This window comes from Sus scrofa, chromosome 14 (genome assembly GCF_000003025.6).
Source record: "Sus scrofa isolate TJ Tabasco breed Duroc chromosome 14, Sscrofa11.1, whole genome shotgun sequence".
NCBI classification, from domain to species: domain Eukaryota; kingdom Metazoa; phylum Chordata; class Mammalia; order Artiodactyla; family Suidae; genus Sus; species Sus scrofa.
Genome location: NC_010456.5, coordinates 13,363,118 through 13,383,278, shown reverse-complemented (window position 1 = coordinate 13,383,278; position 20,161 = coordinate 13,363,118). Strand labels below are relative to the sequence as shown.

General features: G+C 37.8%; 1 protein-coding gene across 12 annotated transcripts in view; it reads right to left on the bottom strand.

Annotated features, from left to right (window-relative positions):
* MSRA (methionine sulfoxide reductase A) overlaps positions 1 to 20,161 on the bottom strand; it is a 384,184-nt gene that overhangs the window by 335,636 nt on the left and 28,387 nt on the right. The window contains exons 1-3 of one of the 12 annotated variants that reach the window (XM_021072637.1): positions 4,347 to 6,746; positions 3,359 to 3,433; positions 1,023 to 1,131 (exon numbers count right to left, since the gene is read on the bottom strand). The exons of 6 other annotated variants lie outside the window; for them this stretch is intronic. In XM_021072637.1, the coding sequence (XP_020928296.1) occupies positions 1,023 to 1,120 (98 nt within the window). In that variant the 5' untranslated portion in view covers positions 1,121 to 1,131; positions 3,359 to 3,433; positions 4,347 to 6,746. Of the gene's footprint in view, positions 1 to 1,022; positions 1,132 to 3,358; positions 3,434 to 3,634; positions 4,317 to 4,346; positions 6,747 to 20,161 lie in introns of those variants that run through there. 5 more of the 12 variants (XM_021072640.1, XM_021072639.1, XM_021072631.1 and 2 more) reach the window with 5 other exon arrangements.

Below are 20,161 nucleotides of genomic sequence, written 5' to 3'. Positions count from 1 at the left end.
GATTAAATGAGATAATGGGTGAGAGCATTTGGTTAACTGGGAAGAGATACACATTTGTCAATTATTCTGATCCTTTCTCTCCCCACAACTAGACCCCTTATTCCTAATGGGCAGAAATAATATCTTTGTATCTCCTATGGGCTACATGGTGCCTGGCACAGAGCAGGCCCTCTGGCAATATCTGCTGAATTGCTTCAGCAGTGCATACCCGCAGCTGAAACATTTCTAACCTCCATTCCATTGGACACCAGCCCTGACATAGGCTGTGGCCACAGCAGCCTCCAAGCTCACCTCCCTGGCTCACGTGACTTTTATCTCCTCTTCAGAATATGAACCTATACCTTCTTTTTATATTGGAGACCAACTATATGGCATAAAGTTAGACCACTAAGTTAAAAGCTCACATATGTCTAAAGTCAAGAGATGTTTTATGCCTATGAGTCTTCAAATTAGTGAACAAAGCTAAAGAAAAAAAAAAAAAAAAACACTGGAGAACAGAGAAGGTGAACTGACTGATCCATTTAAAATACCCTGCCCTCTAGCAAACTTACTTTCTAAAGACCATGCTGGCTAATGGATGTGGGGTTGGCGTCTTCTTTCTTTCTCTCTCTGTCTCTCTCTGTCTGTCTCTCTCTCTCTCTCTCTCTCACACACACACACACACAAACACACACAGGAAAGGAAAAAAAATCCCTCATAAAGAACACACTGTTTTTTACATTGCAGTCACATCTTCAAATGTCCGATGACACCTGCTTGAATATATGTAAAATCTAGCATGCGAGCAGTAGTTCAATTCCCTATTTAATTTCTTCCTCTCAACATTTGAATTATTGATTTTACACATCCATCAGAAGACTTGAACAACTGAAGATTTTTGGTCAATAAGTTGCAGAAACCTAAATAATGGTAAAATAAAATTCTCACAGCTATAGAGTGACACAGCTACCTATCACTAATCGTCTGATTGTTTTTAAACAACACTCTATAATACGTAAATTGTGCAACAAAAGTTAACATACTTTAAACTATTGAAGTCTTTCTCATTACAGTAGTGCTCTTTTCTCTCCAGGCTTTGTGGTTCTGTTTTATATCTATTCCCTCTTTCATCCATGGACATGGCTTCCTTCCCTGTTACCCAAAATCAATAAAATATTAGCATACTTGAGTGGGTACTCAATAAACATTTGTTCGATAGATGAATAAATGAGAGAATAATTATAAAATGTTGGACTAAAGTCCCCTGAGAGATCTGCATTAGTTTACAGCATTATGTGCTTGTATTTTCAGGTATATATGTCTAAATAGGACTTAATAATGGGCATTAATACTAAATGTTAGTTAAATATTAATCTTTTTCTGTCAATCACTCTACTTCAAAATATGATATAATGCAAATTATAATAATTTTGCTGAGAGAGTTCATTTACAATTATATCACTAGTATTTCATACACCTTAAAATAAGAATTGACCTATTAATACTAAAAAAGAAATAATTCATAACCTAAATGTCAAATGTGTTTGTAAAATAAAAAGGTCTACAACCAAAGAAGAATGCATTATGTCAAACCTAAATGTATGTGTTTGACAATGTAATCAACACCATTTCTTAAACATACCTTTTTAAAAAAGGTTGTACAAATAGTCTCTACTACATCTGGTTAATAAGAAGCATCTTAATACAGGGCTTTTTTCATTTTAAGTTATGTAACAAGTAGGCCAGAGAGAATATATTAGTAAGAACTTCATTTGGTATCATAGCTAATATTTACTATCAAACTTTAATAAGTACTATAAAATGTAACTTCACCAGCATCAAAAAATTTAATATATTAAGGTATGTTCTGATATCTCTGTGTTTTAATTCACTTATTTTGTATGATATTGTCAGAAAATAACTGGACATAAAGTAATCTGGATATAAGTTTGTTCTTACTGAGTTCGCCGGAAAGATGTCATAAAATAAGCTAGCAAATAATTCTTTTAACTTTAAGGGGAAATAATCTTAAATAAACTAAAGGCGTGATGCATTTAGCAAACCTAAATGACAAGAGGTTATGTCAACTGTTCAAGAGGCAAATGAAAGTAAATATAAATCGGTAATAAGACGGTCAGTATTAAAACGTGGCTGTAATTTAACTTATTTACTGAACTTTCCTTTTGTTTCCCATACCGTTGGTTTTCAGTGTAGGCATGAATGATCCTGTGATCAGTTCAAAAGGGAAGACCGTAGCCACGCAAACACCCCTTCCAGTGCTTATCAACATGTCTTTTATGTCTTGGCGTCCATCTTAGGAGTACCAGCGAGGTGGTGTATAAAGAAGCTTAGAAAACAAAGGTTGTCCTTTTGGCAACCCTCATGAACATTAAGTGATTTCATTTTATTGAAGATCAAAATGTTGATTAGTGGGAAAAAAAAAAAAAAGTTGAAGGAACCACTTAAACTGAACTATGCAAACACCTGTATTAGATTTTACATATTTTTAAACTGTATTTGTATACCAAATGCCATTCTCAGAATTGCTGATGTGTCATGATAAGACTATAAAAACTATTTTGAACCATTGATTATTTGAGGCGCGCAACGACATGAAGCTATAAACAACAACAAAAAAAATGTTTTATCAAAGGATTCACAAATGCATGATCACATACTCAAAACAAAAGCATAGATCCTGGAGCAGTCTTTAACACTGTCTAAAATGATTAGTACTTAAGTGAACATATACGATTTTCCTGTATTCTTTTAATACATACAGTTAAAAAGAAAATTTATTATTACAGGAAGTCAAACTCTTATCTTTAGAAATAGAATACTCACTGACAAGGAGGGTGGTCGATAAAAATACGTGCCTTACAGTTAACCCCTCCTATAATAAGGCTGATTTTTAAGAGCAGAACTATCACAATCCAACCATAACCAGGCCTAATAGAAAGTATTTATTGTTAAGAAATTAGATATAAAGTATATATCTAAGTGAAACACAAGGCAGTAGTGAAAAGAAAATCGATGAACTTTCTAGGTTTTCCTTCTACCTAAAACACTGTGAGAGAGCCAGGCTATAGTATTCATTTAATTATACAATCTAATCAACTAAAAACAATAGAATTTTTTTCCAAGTATTTCAAACACAGCTCACTACTTCTTATCCAAAAGATTTAAATTCTCTTCTCTGCCATTCCCAGCCATTTCTGCCAACATCATAAAAATTACCTTTTATCATTTCCTTCTCACAATGAGAATTCCCTAATCGCACACATCTTTTAGACACAGACACCTCCCCACCCACCTCCCCACCCACCTCCAAAAACTGGTTCAGAGCAAAGACACACACAAAAATAATGACCAAGCTCACATTTCTTGTTTGCCCTTCAAGCGAAGTCTGGTGTCTTCAGCTTGCCTTTCTGGTCTTCTGTGTTGTCACTCATTGCTGGGGGATGTAGTTTAGGACAGCATGAAGCAGCAGAAATAAAAGCTGTTGCTTTAAGAAAACGTTTTCTTAAACACATGGATAAAACAACTTTTACTCTGACTTCCTGGCTGGGTTGCATAAAATCTTAGAAAGGCTCCTTGAAAAGTGAATGTCTACAAATGGGAAAAAAAATAAATAAAATAAAATCTAAAAACTTACGTTCTGAACACATTCCGAAGGATGTCTGATTTGATTTGAAAGCAGGTTTGTATTGATGAACAAAGTTTATTTTTGCAGAAAATTAATATTCTAATTAGAAATTTGCCTTGCCATCTTCTACATTGTCAGTCCTGTCTCTCATAGAATAATCATACATGCAAAAAAATCAAATACAGTATTTCCCAAATGCATGGACACTGTGGAAGCTTCATTTTGAAAAAGGCTTTTATTTCCCTGAATACTGGTGACTAAACGTCATTGTATGTACCAACACTTTCAAATAGCCCAAGAGACTTAAAAAGCCTTCTAAGTTTGAAAACCAAAAAGTTCTGAGTTTTCTGTACCCCAGGACGGTTTTCTTTCCTGAAGCTCAAGCCGAGAAAGCAGACAAAAGAAGCTGATTTGACTGAGCTGTGCCAAGTCTTGCCTTTTTTTCTTTCCTCAGCTCTCCCTCTGCCTCTCTCTCTCTCTCTCTCCCTTCCCTCTCTCTCTCTTTCTCTCTCTCACTCTTTTGCTCCCAGTATGGCAACCTTCCGAGCAGTCTTGGCGGAGGTCCAGCCTGTGCCAGCCTGTCTGAATTCTTGTCTCCAAAAGATGTCCTTTGCGGATCAATTAATACATTTGAAAACAGGAAACTGGTACGGTACCCAAATCCTGGCACCAACAGCATCGACTTCTGCCAAATTACCTTACAGATTTCATGGTATCCTACCTTTCATCATCATTACTAACATGTTCCCGGAGCAATAATGGAGTACTAGAAGCCATTCACTGCTCAGCGATAAGGAATCTGTTCCCTAGAAATGTCCATATGCGACATATGCACAACCTGCAGTAAATCAAAATTCTCCTGTGAGAAGAGACGTATGTAACTTTAATAAGCACCACATACTGTATTTCTTTTTATGAGACTTGCTTTTCCTTGCCCTGATGCAAAGAATCATGGGAGAACAGAAAGGAAGAATGCAGATTAAAATTAAAACTGTATGCCCAAATAAGTCATGCTTTATCCTAAGGGAAAAGAATTGAGTTCTGATTGATCAAAATAGTTAGCAATTCCTACTTTCAAGAAAACTCTAATATAAACTGTAGCTATCCAAAATTTTACTGGAGATAAAGGGGGGAAAGAATTCTTTTCAGAACACAAATATTAATTAAAAGGGAAAAAAAGACTTAGAGTGGAATGAGTAAAATTAAGTATCTTTTCATATTTTGAACTTCAAGTTTCAACATAGCCACTTGATTACTAAATTCATACTAGGGCAACTGAATAAGCATAAATAAAAACTGCCTATTTTTATTTATAGTATGCACATCTTTTGAAGCAAATCAGCCAGTCTGTACTTCACACATGTACCTGTCCTTTGCAGATTAAGTAATACATTTGTAAACAGGAAACTGTGGCGTGGTACCCAAATCCTGGCACCAATAGCATCAACTTACACCAAATCATTTTCTCACATTTTATTTAAAAAATCATTTTATCTCTGATGTTTGAAAATACAGAATAGCCAAATGCTAAAAGTACCATAGTTTCATAGAAAGAACCCAGAATAGTAGGTTCTGGTCCTTGGCTCCATCCTTCTAATTTAATATGACCTCAGGATCTCAAACTGCTTAAGCTATATAATCCTTAGTTTGCTCTTCTATCAAATATATAAATCAGTGACTTCCTCCTCTATGTTCCCAAAATACTCTGTTTATAGTTAGTATATCTTCATTTTAAGTATACAGTAATTTGTTGAGTATCTATCAACCAAATGTGTCATCCTTGTAGGCAGGACCATGTGTTACTTATCTAAGAAAACTAACAGCCTTGCATGGAGCCTTTCATATACAGGTGCTCAAGAAATATATTATGTGAATGAATTATGGGGACTGAACACATAAACATCACTCTAAAGTTTTGTATAACTAATAGTGAAAAATAAAACTGTACACTACTAAATCATAAAGTTGTCAGACAAGAGAAACTACAGAAATATCATAAGGATCAAACTAAAAAACTAACAAAAAATGCTCTATGCTGTTTTCAAACAAGAACAATGAATCATGGGCAGGGTGTCAGTGCGTTTGCAATTTCTAATCAAACTGTTGAAAGCTAAAGACAAAGAAAGAATCTTGAAAACAGCAGAAGTGACTCCTCAAGTACAAGGAAGCCTCCATAAGATTAACTGCTGACTGCTCACTGCAAACCATGGAGGCCAGAAGGCAGTGGGATGACACCTTGAAAGTGCTGAAAGAGAAAAAAAGAAATCTACCAAAAAATTCTGTGTCAGCAAAACTCTCCTCTAAATAGCAAGGAAACATTAAGACACTTCCAGCTAAACAAAAATAAAGTTTATCACTAGCAGATCTGCCTTACAAGAATACTAATGGAACTTTCCCTCCAGGCTGAAATGAAAGAAAACTAGACAGTAACTCAAAACTACGTGAAGAAATAAAGAACACAAGTAAAGTAATCACAAAAGCAAATGTAAAGATACTATAAAAGCATTTTTGTTTGCGACTCTTTTTCTTGAAAGACAATGGCATAAAGCAATAATTATAAATCTATGTTGACAGGCACATAATAGATGAAGATATAATTTGTAATGATAAAGAAGGGATGGAACAGAGTTCTATAGGAGCAATTTTCTGTATACTATTGAAATTAAGTTGGTATTAATCTGAATTATATTGTAATAAATTAAAGTGTTAACTGTATCTCCCCAGAGCTAAGAAAATCACTAAGAAAAAAAAAATCACTTAAAAAAAAAGGAATTAAATGTAACCAAAGAAAAATATTTAACACAAAAAAGGCAGTAATGGAAGAACAGAGAAACAAAAATGACAGACATAGAAAACAGCAAAATGGTGAAAGTTAATCAAACCTTATCAATATTTACATTAAACATAAGTGAACTAAATAAAGACTCCGACTGGAAGACAGAGATTGGCAGAATGAATAAAAATAAATGATCTAATTATATGGTGTCTACAAGAGATACACTTTAGATTCAAGGAAACAAATACATTGAAAGTAAAAGGCTTTTAAAAATATATACCACACAAACAGCAATCAAAAGAGAGCTGGAAGAGTTCCCATCGTGGCTCAGAGGTTGAAAAATCCAACTAGGAACCATGAGGTTGCGGGTTTGATCCCTGGCCTTGCTCAGTGGGTTAAGGATCCGGCATTGCCATGAGCGGCGGTGTAGATTGCAGACACAACTCGGATCCTGCGTTGCTGTGGTCCTGGTGTAGGCTGGCGGCTACAGCTCCAATTCAACCCCTAGCCTGGGAACCTCCATATGCTGTGGGAGCAGCCCTAGAAATGGAAAAAAAAAAAAGAGAGAGAGAGAGAGCTGGAATATTATATTAACATCAGACAGAATAAAGGTTAAGACAAAAATTAGTACTAGAGACAAATAAGGACAATTTATAATGGTAAAAGGTTCATATTCATCAAGAAGATACAACCATTATAATTATGTATACATATAACAAAGGAGGCCCAAAATATATGGAGCAAAAAAAAAGGGGGGAATAACTGAAGGAAGAAATGGACAATTCAACAAATAGATAATTCTCCAAAAACCGTTGGAGACTTCAGCACTCCACTTTCAATAGTGAATAGAACTAGATAGGCATCAAGCAAAATAGAAGATTTAAACAACACTATAAAGCAACTAGGCCTAACAGACATCAGTAGAATACTGCCCTCAACAGTAGCAGAATGCACATTCTTCTCAAGTGTATACAGAACATTCTCCAGGTCAGACAATACATTAGGCCATAAAACAGTCCTCAATAAGTTTAAAGGGATTGAAATCATATAAAGTATTTCTCCAACCACAAAGATTAAAGTAGAAACCAGAGTACCTGCTGTGGTGCAGTGGATTAATGATCTAGTGTGCCCACAGCTGTGGCATAGGTCACAGATGCAGCTCAGATTCAATCGCTGGTCCTCCATTCCTGGCCCTGGAACTTTCATATGCCACAGGTATGGCCAAAAATGGAAAGGAAAGAAAAAGAGAGAGAGAAAGAAAGTAGAAACCAACAATAGGAAAAAAGATTGGGGAAAATCACAAATATGTGGAAAGTAAATAATGCTCCTAACCCATGAGGAATAAAGACTAGAGTGGATATAAATAAAACAGTGAACAGAAAAACAACACAGAAAATCAGAAAAAAAATATTGCAAGAGAACTACAAACCAATACTCCTTATGAATACAGATGCAAAAATTTTGATTAAAATTAAAACAAATTGAGTGTAGCAACACATAAAAAAGATTATAAATCATGACTAAGTGGGATTTATCCCAGGGATACAAGGTTGGTTCAACATAGAAAAATCAGTCAATGTAATAGTTGACAAATCCCAACACCTTTAATGATTAGAAACCTTTATCTACATAAAGAAAGGAAGAGCACTGAAGAAGGAATAGGTAAAGGCAAAAATAAAACTTTGATTTTCCATATTTTTAATTAATTTAATAGGTAACAGAATATAAAAAATGTACTTGAATATATGCACTTATGTATATATATTATATATATGCTTCTGTATAAGAGAAATGAATGACTATAATGATATAAGGGACAGGAAGAAAGAATTAGGATTATTTTGTTATTATAAGGTACTCACCCATGAAAGTACTACTCATGAAGGAGTATAATGCTATTTGAAAGTGGATTTGGATTAGCTGTATAACTGATACACTGAGAGAGGCAAGAAAATGCAATCAATAAAATATTCAATTAAAACCACAAAAGTCGGGGAAAATGTGGAAGACAAGGAGTTCCTGCCATGGTGCAATGGGTTAAGAATGTGACTGCAGCAGCTTAGGTCACTGCACAGCTGCAGGTTCAATCTCCAGCCTGGTGCAGTGGATTAAAGGATCCAGCATTGCTGCAGCTGTGGCTTGGATCACAGCTGCGGCTCAGATTCTATCCCTTTGCATATGCCACAGTCATAAAAAAAAGCAGAAGACAAAAATAAGAAGACAAAACAATGCAACAAATAGAAAACAGTAACAAACATGGTAGATATTTATCCACCTATATCAATAATCACTTTGAACATCAATAGCCTACATGTACCAATTAAGACAGAAATTGACGAAGTGGATAAAAACATGTCTACACAAAACTTTACATAAATGTTCACAATAACATTTCTCATAACAGCCAAAAAGTGAAAACAATCCAAGTGTCTATTAACTGTTTAATTGGTAAACAAAATGTATTCCAGCCATACAATGGAATACTATCCAGTAATAAAAGGAATTAAGCACTTTGACATGCTTTAACATGGATGATCTTTGAAAAAATTATGCTAAGGAAAGAAGCCAGACACAAAAAATCCATATACTACATGTTTCTATTTATATGAAAGCTCCAGAGTCGGCAAATCCATAGATACAAGACCAATGGTTGCCAGGGGCTGGGCAGAGAGAAGAATAGGGAGTGACTGCCAATGGGTAAGAGATTTTCTCTTGGACTGATAAAAATGTAGTGGAATTAGGGGTGACAGTTGCACAATTTGGTTTTTGCTTTTATTTGCTTACTTTCTAATCTTTGTCAAAATAAGCCCTTACAAGTGCAATTACTTCAAAGCATCTTTTTAAAATTTTTATTAGGTTATAGTTGATTTACGATGTTGCATTAGTTTCAGGTGTACAACAAAATGCATATACATAGATCCATTCTTTTTCAGATTCTTTTCCCATATAGGTTATTACAGAGTATTGAGTAGATTTCCCTGTGCTATACAGTAGATCCTTGTTACTTATCTATTTTGTATATAGTAATATGTATATGTTAATCCCAAACTCCTAATTTATCCCTCCCTCTCCAGCATTTCTGAGTGTTATAAATGATTACACCCCAAGGTAAACCCACAAAATCCCTTTTAGCCTTTTATATAGAAGAAATACTATACATTAGCTGAAACCTTGTCCATAAGAATCTGCCTCAGGAATCTACCCAGCAAATTCTAGTGCCTAACTCTGTTTTCATGTCTCTGCTCTCTCAGTCAACTCCAGCATTTCTGGTTCCATCCAAACACCACACCCTTCTGCTCACTCCCTTGCTTCGGGCTCCACAGATAGCTCCTGCTCTCCTGCTCTCCACGTCCTCCGTGTAGCAACCAGTCACTCTGTCTTCCCTCCCTAACTGCCAGACCCTAGTGGATTCAAAATTATGATGGCCAGCCTCTTCTACATATTAGCAAATCTTCTCTTGCTATGACATCCCTGCTCTTCACATGCGCTCTGATCCCAAGGCCTTCTCAGTGCTAACACTTATGTTTTTGGGGGGAGTTGGGGCGGGGGACTGCGCACCCATGGTATATGGAGGTTTCCAGGCCAGGGGTCAAATTGGAGCTGCAGATGCTGGCCTATGTGCCACAGCCACAGCAATGCCAGATCCAACCCACATCTGCAACCTACACCACAGCTCATGACAACGCTGGATCATTTACCCACTGATCGAGGCCAGGTATCAAAACTGCATCCTCATGGATGCTAGTCAGATTCATTTCTGCTGAGCCATGACGGGAACCCCTTGATCTGACTCAACCCTTAAATCCCTGCCTCTCTTCTACCTCCCCATGTTTTCCTCTCCAGCCACCCACTTGGACTGGACACCACCTTCTGCACCCATACAGGACACTGTCCATGAGACTGTAAATTCACAAATATGAGGCATTTTCCTTCCAGTGTGTACTGTTTATCTGATACACTGGTGGCCCTCAAATCTACTGACTGAAGCTCCCAGACAGAAAATACAGTCAGGAGGGACTGATTCTCACAAGTTTAAGTTAGTGGTTGCAGAGAACAGCACGGTTAAGTCTTTCTATGGACTTGGCAGAAGTCTACTGAGGGGAACAAAAGAAACAGGGCGTCAAAAATGCACAGACTTCCTCTAAGCCTGTGGTTTTGCAAACTTCTGGGGATCCTGGGAGATGCTGCAGGGCCTTCACGGAGGACAAAAAAAAGATAAGCAGGCAAGGTTCTAGGACATCACCCCTGCCTCAACCAGAGTAGTTACATTTTCTCAATTTGTGTGAATGGGGTTCACACAAGAATTTAACAAAAATAAATTTTTTTTCAGAATTCCCGTTGTGGCTCAGTGGATTAAGGACCCAATGTTTCTATGAGGATTCAGGTTCAATCCCTGGCCTCACTCAGCGGGTTAAGGATCTGGCATTGCTGTGAGCTGTGGTGTAGGCTTGGATGCGGCTTGGATCTGGAGTTGCTGTGGCTCTGGCGTAGGCTGGCAGTTATAGCTCCAAGCAGACCTCTAGCCTAGGAAGCTCCATACTGCAGATGTGGCCCTAAAAAAAGACAAAAAGACAAAAAAAAAAAAAAAAAAAAGGTTTGAAAAATTTTAAGACAATCTAGGAAGGCATACCCTAATAAGCTAAACTAATAATAACTTCTGAGGTTGTAGCCCTCTCAGAATGTTTACAACATGAGCTAATGTTGTCATCTGAGATTTAAGACAGTCATGGAGAGCTACTGCTTAAACATATCAGGATTATATCCACCTTGTCCACAAGATAGAAGCAGAGTTCTTGGACTATTTCCCTACTCTCTTTTTCTCCCTAGATTTAGATCTTTAGATCTATAATCTGAAATCCAAAGAGCTTGAATCTAGTGTCTTTTCCAGCTATTGCTAAGCCTTGAATACAGCCATCCACTCAAGGATAATCCTCTCAAGCATTATCTGAACAATGACTGTGTGCCAGGTGGTATCCTCATGGGGCAAGTCTGTAAACAGATCACTACAATTTCAGCTATGTTATTATTTAAATATTTCCCCAAATCCTAACCCTTCCATGTTCCTTCCTGGTGCCATAAAATTAAAAATAACATTGCCTTTCCGGAGACGGGATTAAGATGGTGGAATAGAAGGACTGGAGCTCAACTTCTCTCCTAAAAACAACAAAATTCACAACTAAAGACTGAGCAATCTCCACCCAAATGGACCAGAAACCCATACCCTACTCCAGAAGAAAAAGAGGAGGCCACATCCACAGGTAGGAGGGGTGATTTCGTGATATAAACAACCCCATACCTCCCGGATAGAAGCTCCACAGGCTGAAAACTAACTGGCTCACAGAGACTCACCTACAGGAGTGAGAGTTCTGACCCCCACATCAAACCCTCACGTGTGGGGATCTGTCACTGGGAGAAAGAGCCCCTGGAGCATCTGGCATTGAAGGCCAGTGGGGCTTGTGGGCAGGAGCTCCACAGGGCTGGGAGAAACGGAGACCCCATTCTTAAAAGGCGCACACAGACTTTCACGTGCACTAGGTCCCAGGGCAGAGTGAGGTCTCCGTAGGAACCTGGGTCAAACCTGACTGCAGTTCTTGGAGGACATCATGGGAAAACAGGGGTGAATGTGGCTTGTTGTGAGGGAAGGACATTGAAGGCAAAGCTCTCGGGAATATTCAGCAGTTGCCTTTCTCTGGAGGTGGCCATTTTGGGAAAATCTGGCCCCACCCATCAGTCAGTGCTGAGAAGCCCCAGGGCAAACAACAATCCAGGTGGGATTACAGCCCCACCCCTCAGTTAACAGGCTACCTAAAGAGCCACAGGCACACAGCAGCCCCTAATCGCATCCTGAGACTAAGCCCTACCCAACAGAGGGATTAGAATCAGCTCCACCTACCAGTGGGCAGGCATCAGTCCCTCCCATCAGGAAGCCTACAGCAAGCCCCCATTACCAACCTCAGCCACAAGGGGGGCAGACACCAGAAGTAAGAGAGGCTACAGCTCTATTATCTATAAAAAGGTCACCACACCAAAAACCTATAAAAATGAAAAGACAGAGAACTATAACTCAGATGAGGGAGAAAGGAAAAACCCCAGAAAATCAACTAAGCAATGAGGAGATTCTCAGCCTCCAGGAAAAAGACTATAGACTGTTGATGCTGAAGATGATGCAAGACATTGGAAATCAACTGGAGGCAAAGATGGATAACTTACAGGAAACACTAACCAAAGAGATACAAGATATAAAACTTAAACAAGAAGAGATGCAAAATACAATAACTGAAATAAAAAACTCACTAGAAGCAGCTAACAGCAGAATACAGGAGGCAGAAGAACAAATAAGCGAGGTGGAGGACAGATTAGAAGAAATTACAGATGCAGAACAGAAAAGAGAAAAAAGATTGAAAAAAAATGAAGAGAGTCTCAGGGAACTCTGGGACAATGTTAAATGCACCAACATCTGTATTATAGGGGTGCCAGAAGGAGAAGAGAGAGAGAAGGGGACAGAAAAAATATTCCAAGAGATAATAGCCAAAAATTTCCCTAACATGGGAAAGGAACCACTCACTCAAATCCAGGAGGCACAACGAGTACCATATAAAATAAACCCAAGGAGGAACACATCCAGACACATAATAATAAAACTGACCAAAATTAAAGACAAAGAGAAAATCTTGAAAGCAGCTAGGGAAAAGAAACAAGTAACATACAAGGGAACCCCAATTATCGGCAGATTTTTCAGCAGAAACTCTGCAGTCCAGAAGGGAATGGCATGATATACTTAACGTGATGAAAGGAAAAAACCTCCAACCAAGAATACTCTACCCAGCAAGGCTCTCATTCAGATTTGAAGGAGAAATAAAAACCTTCTCAGATAAGCAAAAGCTGAGAGAATTCAGCAACACTAAACCAGCTTTACAACAAATACTAAAGGAACTTCTCTAGGCAGGAAAGAAAAGATCAGCAACAGGAAACAAAAATTCCACAAATGACAAGGCTCACCAGTAAAGGTATATATGTACAGTAAAGATACGAAATCATCCATGCACAATTATACCGTCAAAATCAGAAATCATGAGAAGAGGTGGGTACAAATGCGGGACACTGGAGATGAACTTGCAATTAAGAGAACAACTTAAAACAATCTCATATACATATAGACTCTTACATCAAAACTTCAGAATAACTGCAAACCAAAAATCTACAATTGATACACAAACAAGGAATCTCTGGAGAAGAAATATATCTCAGTAAATAAGTGCATAATCCACCATGAAGGGGGTCATTTGACATCGTTCTTGGAATGCTGAAGTCTTCTTAGATCTGATTCTGATTTCCTCTCCATCAAAGAACTTATGATAATTATAATTAAATAATGCCACTGTACAATTAAATAATACGGTTCTACAATTGTATTATTAATAACCATTTCTCTCCATAGTACAATGTAAAGTCTATAATGTCTTGTTTATCACATCACCTAGAATGGTGTAATGCCTTTATTGAAGAATCAATGAGATGGAAAAAATTGTGAGGATATATTTATATAGTTACACTGTTTTTTAACCAACTTATGCATTTTATATTTTACTTATTTTCAGAGGGTGTATTATTTTTGTTATGCTTACCAGTTAAGTTATTCTTTTTACTATGCTATATAAAATATTTAATGGTATATAAGGCTTTCTTCTTTATAAATTTTAGTTGCATAATATAACAATTTAATATAATGCTAATTTTTAAAGAAAAATTGAAATGTAATAGATAAAACTAAGTAGTAAAGATGAAAGCCATAAAATTGGGATAAAGTATAGAATAAATTTCCTCTTTGTCTCAGCATATTTTCCATTCCACTTCTCCAGTGGGAGTCACTTAATCTGTTTCTTAAGATCCATGTTATAATAATCTGTGTGATTGTAATTGTGTGTAAATGTATGTATTTTATTCTGTAAAAAAAATAAAATAAAATAAAATAAAATAAAATAAAATAAAATAAAATAAAAATAAAAATAACATTGCCTTTCCACAAGTTAGAATGTGGAATCATGATGGCCATCCTTCACTAAGGCCAATCCAAATTACATTCATGATCTCCTCTCTCTTATTTCTCCTCTCTCTTCTCTGACATTACACACTTAGTCAACAACTGCATTCACTGATTAATTAAGTCAGTACTGGAGTTCTCCTGTGGTACAGCAGGTTAAAGCCATGGTGGCGTCACTGCATCAGCTTGGGTCACTGCTGTGGCAAGGGTTTGATCCCTCGCCCAGGAACTGCCATATATCACGAGTATAAACAAACGAACAAAGTCAGTATATACGAGCACTTGCTTCTGCACAAGATATGAGGTTAGAAACCACAATGGACACAAAAATGAAATAAAAGGTAATCTTGCATTAATAATAATCATCATCATAATAAGCACTTTCACATTCCTTAGTTCATTCACTTTCCATCCAATGGAGGAAGACGGGTGTTATTTTACTTTATAGATGAGGAATCTGATGTCAGAAGAAGTTATGTGACTTGACCAGACCATCAAACACATATCTAGAGTACAGGAAACTGAAGCAACTACTCCAGGTCCCATTGTTGAAGGAATTCAGGAAGACAGAATGAACACAGGTGGCCCCAGACACCCCACTACCTACTTAACAATGACTCCGAGTGGTTAGCAGGCCTCAAACCCAACTTGGCTAAACCAAAAGTCTTGATTTTTCTCAAAAAAAAAAAAAAAAATTCATTATTCTCTCAGCTTCCCTTAAATGGTAACACCAAACACCCAGTTGCTCAACCTGAAAATCCAAGTGTCATCTTTGATTCATCCTTCATCACTCACTAGAAAGGCTAAAAGGTAAAAGATAACATCAGGTGCTGGTAAGGATGCTGGAAACCATCCCCTCATACACTATGGTGGGAATGTTAAAATGAAAAATGGTAAACAGCTTGTCAGTTTCTTTAAAAGTTCAACTTATACTCACCATAGGAACCAATAATTTCCACCCCTCAGTCTATCTGTGAGAAAACACGTCCACACAAAGACCTACACATGTACATTCACTGGAGAACTTTTCTTAATAGCCCCAAACTGGACACAATCCAAAAGTCAATCATGTGGGGAACGGATAAACAAAATGTGGCCTACCTTTCACTACAACACAGTAAAAGGATGCAAGTTGCTAATACATGAAACAATACAAAGAACCTCAGAAACACAGTGCTAAGGGAAAGAAGCCAGACAGAAAAGACTACATGTTGCACTATTCCATGTCTACAAATACATTTAAAAAGATAAAACTACAGAAACAGAAAGCAGATTATTTATGTCCAGGGGTGAGGTGGGAGAAGGACTGATGGCTGATGAGCAGGAGAGAATATTGGGGGTTGATGAAAGTGTTTTCAACTGAAATGCACTGATGGTTTCATAACTGTATCAATTTATTTAAAAAATCATCAACCCATATGCTCAGAATGGATGAATTTTATGGTATATAAATGAAACCTCAATACAGACACACAACATAATTAAAGTATTTAGAACACTAATTCATCCAAGATACTGTTAATAGGCCCCAAAGGGCAGATTAACTAAAACACTGTCCCCACACTGAAAGATCTTCCAGCCCCTTTCTTACAGTTGCAAAAATAGGACATGTATATGAAATGACAGCTATCTCATAGGAAAAAATGACTGCCAAATAAATGGAACAGGTAATGAATGTGATAAAGTCCGGAGGAAGAAGAGTGACCAGGAGTAAGGTGTTGAGGAGGCCTTACAGAGGAGCTTGGTCTTAACTTTTTTTTTTTGGCCGTGCCAGTGGCATCCTGGGCCAGGGGTCAAACCCACTGATGACCACAGCAGTGACACAGGCCGCTATAGTGACAATGCCAGATCCTTAACCCGCTGCTCCACAAGGGAACTTCTAACTAACCTTTTAAGGATGAATGATAATCAGAAAAGTGGAAACTAGTGGGTAGTCTTGAGAAAAAACCCAAAGGCAAGAAAGGGCAAAACACATCAGCCATCAGCGGGGCAGTTTGGCTAAAACTGAGACCCACAAGGAGAGCAGAAAGGGTCCATTCTGTTTGTTTGTTTTTGTTTGTTTGTTTGTTTGTTTGTTTGTTTTATGGAGGTTCCCAGGCTAGGGGTCAAATCGGAGCTACAGCTGCCGGCCTACACCATGGCCACAGCAATGCAGGATCCGAGCCGTGTCTGCAACCCACACCACAACTCACGGCAATGCTGGATCCTTAACCCACTGAGCAAGGGCAGGGACCGAACCCTCATCCTTATGGATACTAGTCAGATTAGTTGCCACTGTGCCACAATGGGAACTCCAGAAAGGGTCCTGGTAACCACAAAAGCCCAAAGCCTGTACCTTCTCCTGGGGTTTCCTCAAACCTCAGACATCCAAGCACTATACTTATGGGTTTTGCCATATTTAAAATTACAGCATGATTTGTTTACTATTGGCTTAACAGTCTTTAAACTCACTTTTTCACATAGATTCTTTTCTCAAGGAGACTTTATAATACAATTGCACAATGAAAACCAGCATTTTATTTGTCAGAAATAGAAAATACTGTAAAAAATGGATGTTATTAAGAGAAGCCTGAAGCTGTCTCTGTCTTAATAGAGATAGAGGCCTAATAGCTGGAGGTCTATCTCTATTAAGAAGAAAGATTAACAAGTGTTGGAGAAAGGTTAAAAAAACATTCAACATTCAAGCACCAAACTGACACTTTCACCTTGATATAATCAGAAGAGCTGAAAGACAGTTGAAACAAGCAATAGTTTTCTGCCATATCCTTGAACCATCTAATATCATCCTGTGTTAGAAGTCCCCACACTGTGCAAATTGTAAATCCTAATAGGAGGAGCTGGGGGGGGGTGATAATAATAATTAATATTTATTTAGCATTTACTCTGTATAAGACACTGTTCTAAACATTTCTCTTTTATTTCATTTAATCCTCATAATAATAATACCACCTCATAAGTGTATAATCAACCTAGTTTTCAGGCAATGAATATGAGACACACAGTTTAACTAACTTGTCCAAGGTCATACTTGCCCAAGGTTGTATAGTTAATAAAAGGCAGGGCTAGAACTGAACCCAGGCATCCTGTCTCCAGTATCTGAACTGAACTTCTATGATGGAACTGATTCTCATGTGAAATGATATTTCAGGAAGATTTATCTGGCTATTTATCTCCTGAACTAAAGGAGAGAAAGGCCAGAAGACTATTGCAATGCCCCAGGCATCATAGGCCAGCTGGGCCTGGAGGGTTCACTGCCATTTGCAGTGGGCAGTAGAGGGCAGCAGAGAGCTGTGGAGCAAGAGCTGGGTCCCTGTCCAGACTTCCGGCCATCAGCTTCCGGTGGAGAAGAGGGACCAGGCTAAGGTCCAAGTCAGAGCTGCAAAGCCTATACTAGAAGGAGAAGGGCTAGGAACATCACCTGTCCTTGAGTGGTGGGGGGAGTCGTTATTGGACATGGAATGAGTCGAGAGAGAAGGCAGAGGTACTTAAGGAAGAGTGTCTTGGCACACCCTGGAGGCCACCCAAGACCCTCTCACACTTAGACATTGCACAAGTTCTTCCACATTTCACTTCCAAATGTAATAGTGACATCATGACCTCTTTTTTTATTCATAAACGGATTTCAGGTCTTTCAAGAGCAAGAATGTGGCTGTACCTTGGCCTAAACTTCCTTTTTTAGATTCAAAATATGCACTTAGGACTGGTATCTAGTTCTCAAAGTGTTTTAAAATTAAAATTAAGAAGCACATTCAAATAGCATTTCCACGCTTCTGACAGGTCTGAAACATCTTGAATACAGACACCAATCATCCACAGACATCAAAATTGTTTTACTACCTTAAATCTTCCAAAATCATTGTTTGAAAAAAAAATAAGATAGCGATAAAACTGACAGAGTAAGAAAAAAGAAAACCTCCTCAAAGAAAATTTCCTATGCACATGGAAAAAGAAAGACTCAAGAAATTAAGAACAAAAATAATTGATCTGGACTCCCAATTTCATGCTAAACTCAGGCTTCATTAAATAAGTAGAAAACTTAGGCATTATAGGTTTGTGATTTACTCTTGGAAAAATGTGATTTATTATTTCCCAGGAGAAAAGCTTTAAGAGCATCAATAGATTTCTCTGGATATCAAATACTTCTCCATTATTGTGAGTAAATTATATTTAGATCAAAATCAGATGGATTAAATTTCCCTTAAAACACCCAAGAGATTTAGAAAATACAAGGAAGCATGGTCACATACCCCAAAACAATATTTATCCTCATACTTCCATCGAAATATCTCCCCATTAGGATAATTAGCCAGAGAACAAAACTAACCTGAGTTTTCGATGTACTAAGTTCAAAATAACTTGGTAAAATTAAATCATCACCTACTGGTGCTAAAATCAAATTCATAATCTTTGGCGCATATATCCATGGAAATATGCCTTTACATTTTTATTTTTAATCTGGAGAAAAAGGTATCTGAATTAGTGATATGTTGGACAGGAGTCTAAACTTTATTTAACTATTGCGTACACAACAAAGAATGTAAATAACATTAAGCACCTCAAAATTCTTGATAAACTCATCCCCTCATCAGTGCCACAAGGTTCGTGGCTTAACTATTCTCATCTGTGTTATTTTTGTCTTCCTGACTAAACTATAAACTCCTTAAGAGAGGAGATTATTAATTTTTAAATCATCCATTAGTATCATGCTGACCCATCTATTTGTTCTGTAAATATTTACTGAATACCTACTATGTTCAAAGAACCCTGGTAGGTGCCATGGGGATAAGGTAATGAAGCAGAAATGAAACCAAGCAGGACTCTGTGGGGTTCCTGGGCACACAAGCCTTTCTGTGTTCCCCATTTCTTATTTTTTAGCTTCAGCGTCTATGCCCTTCCTGCGTTCCAAAGGGCAGATTCAAACAGTTGCTAATCAGGGAAGGGAGGGGATACAGAGACTAGGGAGGAACCATGAAGAAATAACAGTGCAGCCTTGGGGCAGGATCCTGGTTCTTCTTCAAGGAATATACATAACTACATCTTCAAGTTCTTCTGCAGAACTAAAACCCCCAACAAATGAAAACCAGAGAGGAGAACCATTAGAACCAGCACCGGGACCATTAAACACCAACTCTGAAGAAGAATAAAATCTTGCATCTACACCAGTCCTTAACTGTGGCCCTATTTTCTACTCCCAAACTATAAAAACACCTCCTATTCTCTTCCTAAGGGGGACACAGTCTTCAGGGCATTAGCCTGCTGTGGCCTCCTTTGCCTGGCAAAGTGATTTTTTTCTCCTCCACCCAAAACTGTCTCCACATTTCTATGTGGCACCAGTGGACAAAGACCAAGTTTCAGCAACTCATCCTTTCCTTCAAAGACATTACTGTCGGAGGCGGCGAGGTGAGGGGTGACTGGAGGCTGATAAAATGTATACATAGACTAAGGGGTCTGCAAATACCCCTCTGTGGGAAGAAGGGCCCCCTAAGCCCAATCACTCACTACCATCCCACCTCCCATCTCAAACCTACTGAAGTCTGGCATCCAGTTCAAGCTCCAATATTACAAAATTTAATTCTAGGTCAAATTAGGAAAAGTCATTGATCTCTGAGAAAACAACTTGATAGGGTTTTTGAAATGGAAGATGAGGCCCTTAGAGCTGGATGTTAGCGAGAACTCATGTCACAGAGAAGTGCATCTGTGAAAAAAGATTTGTATTTTC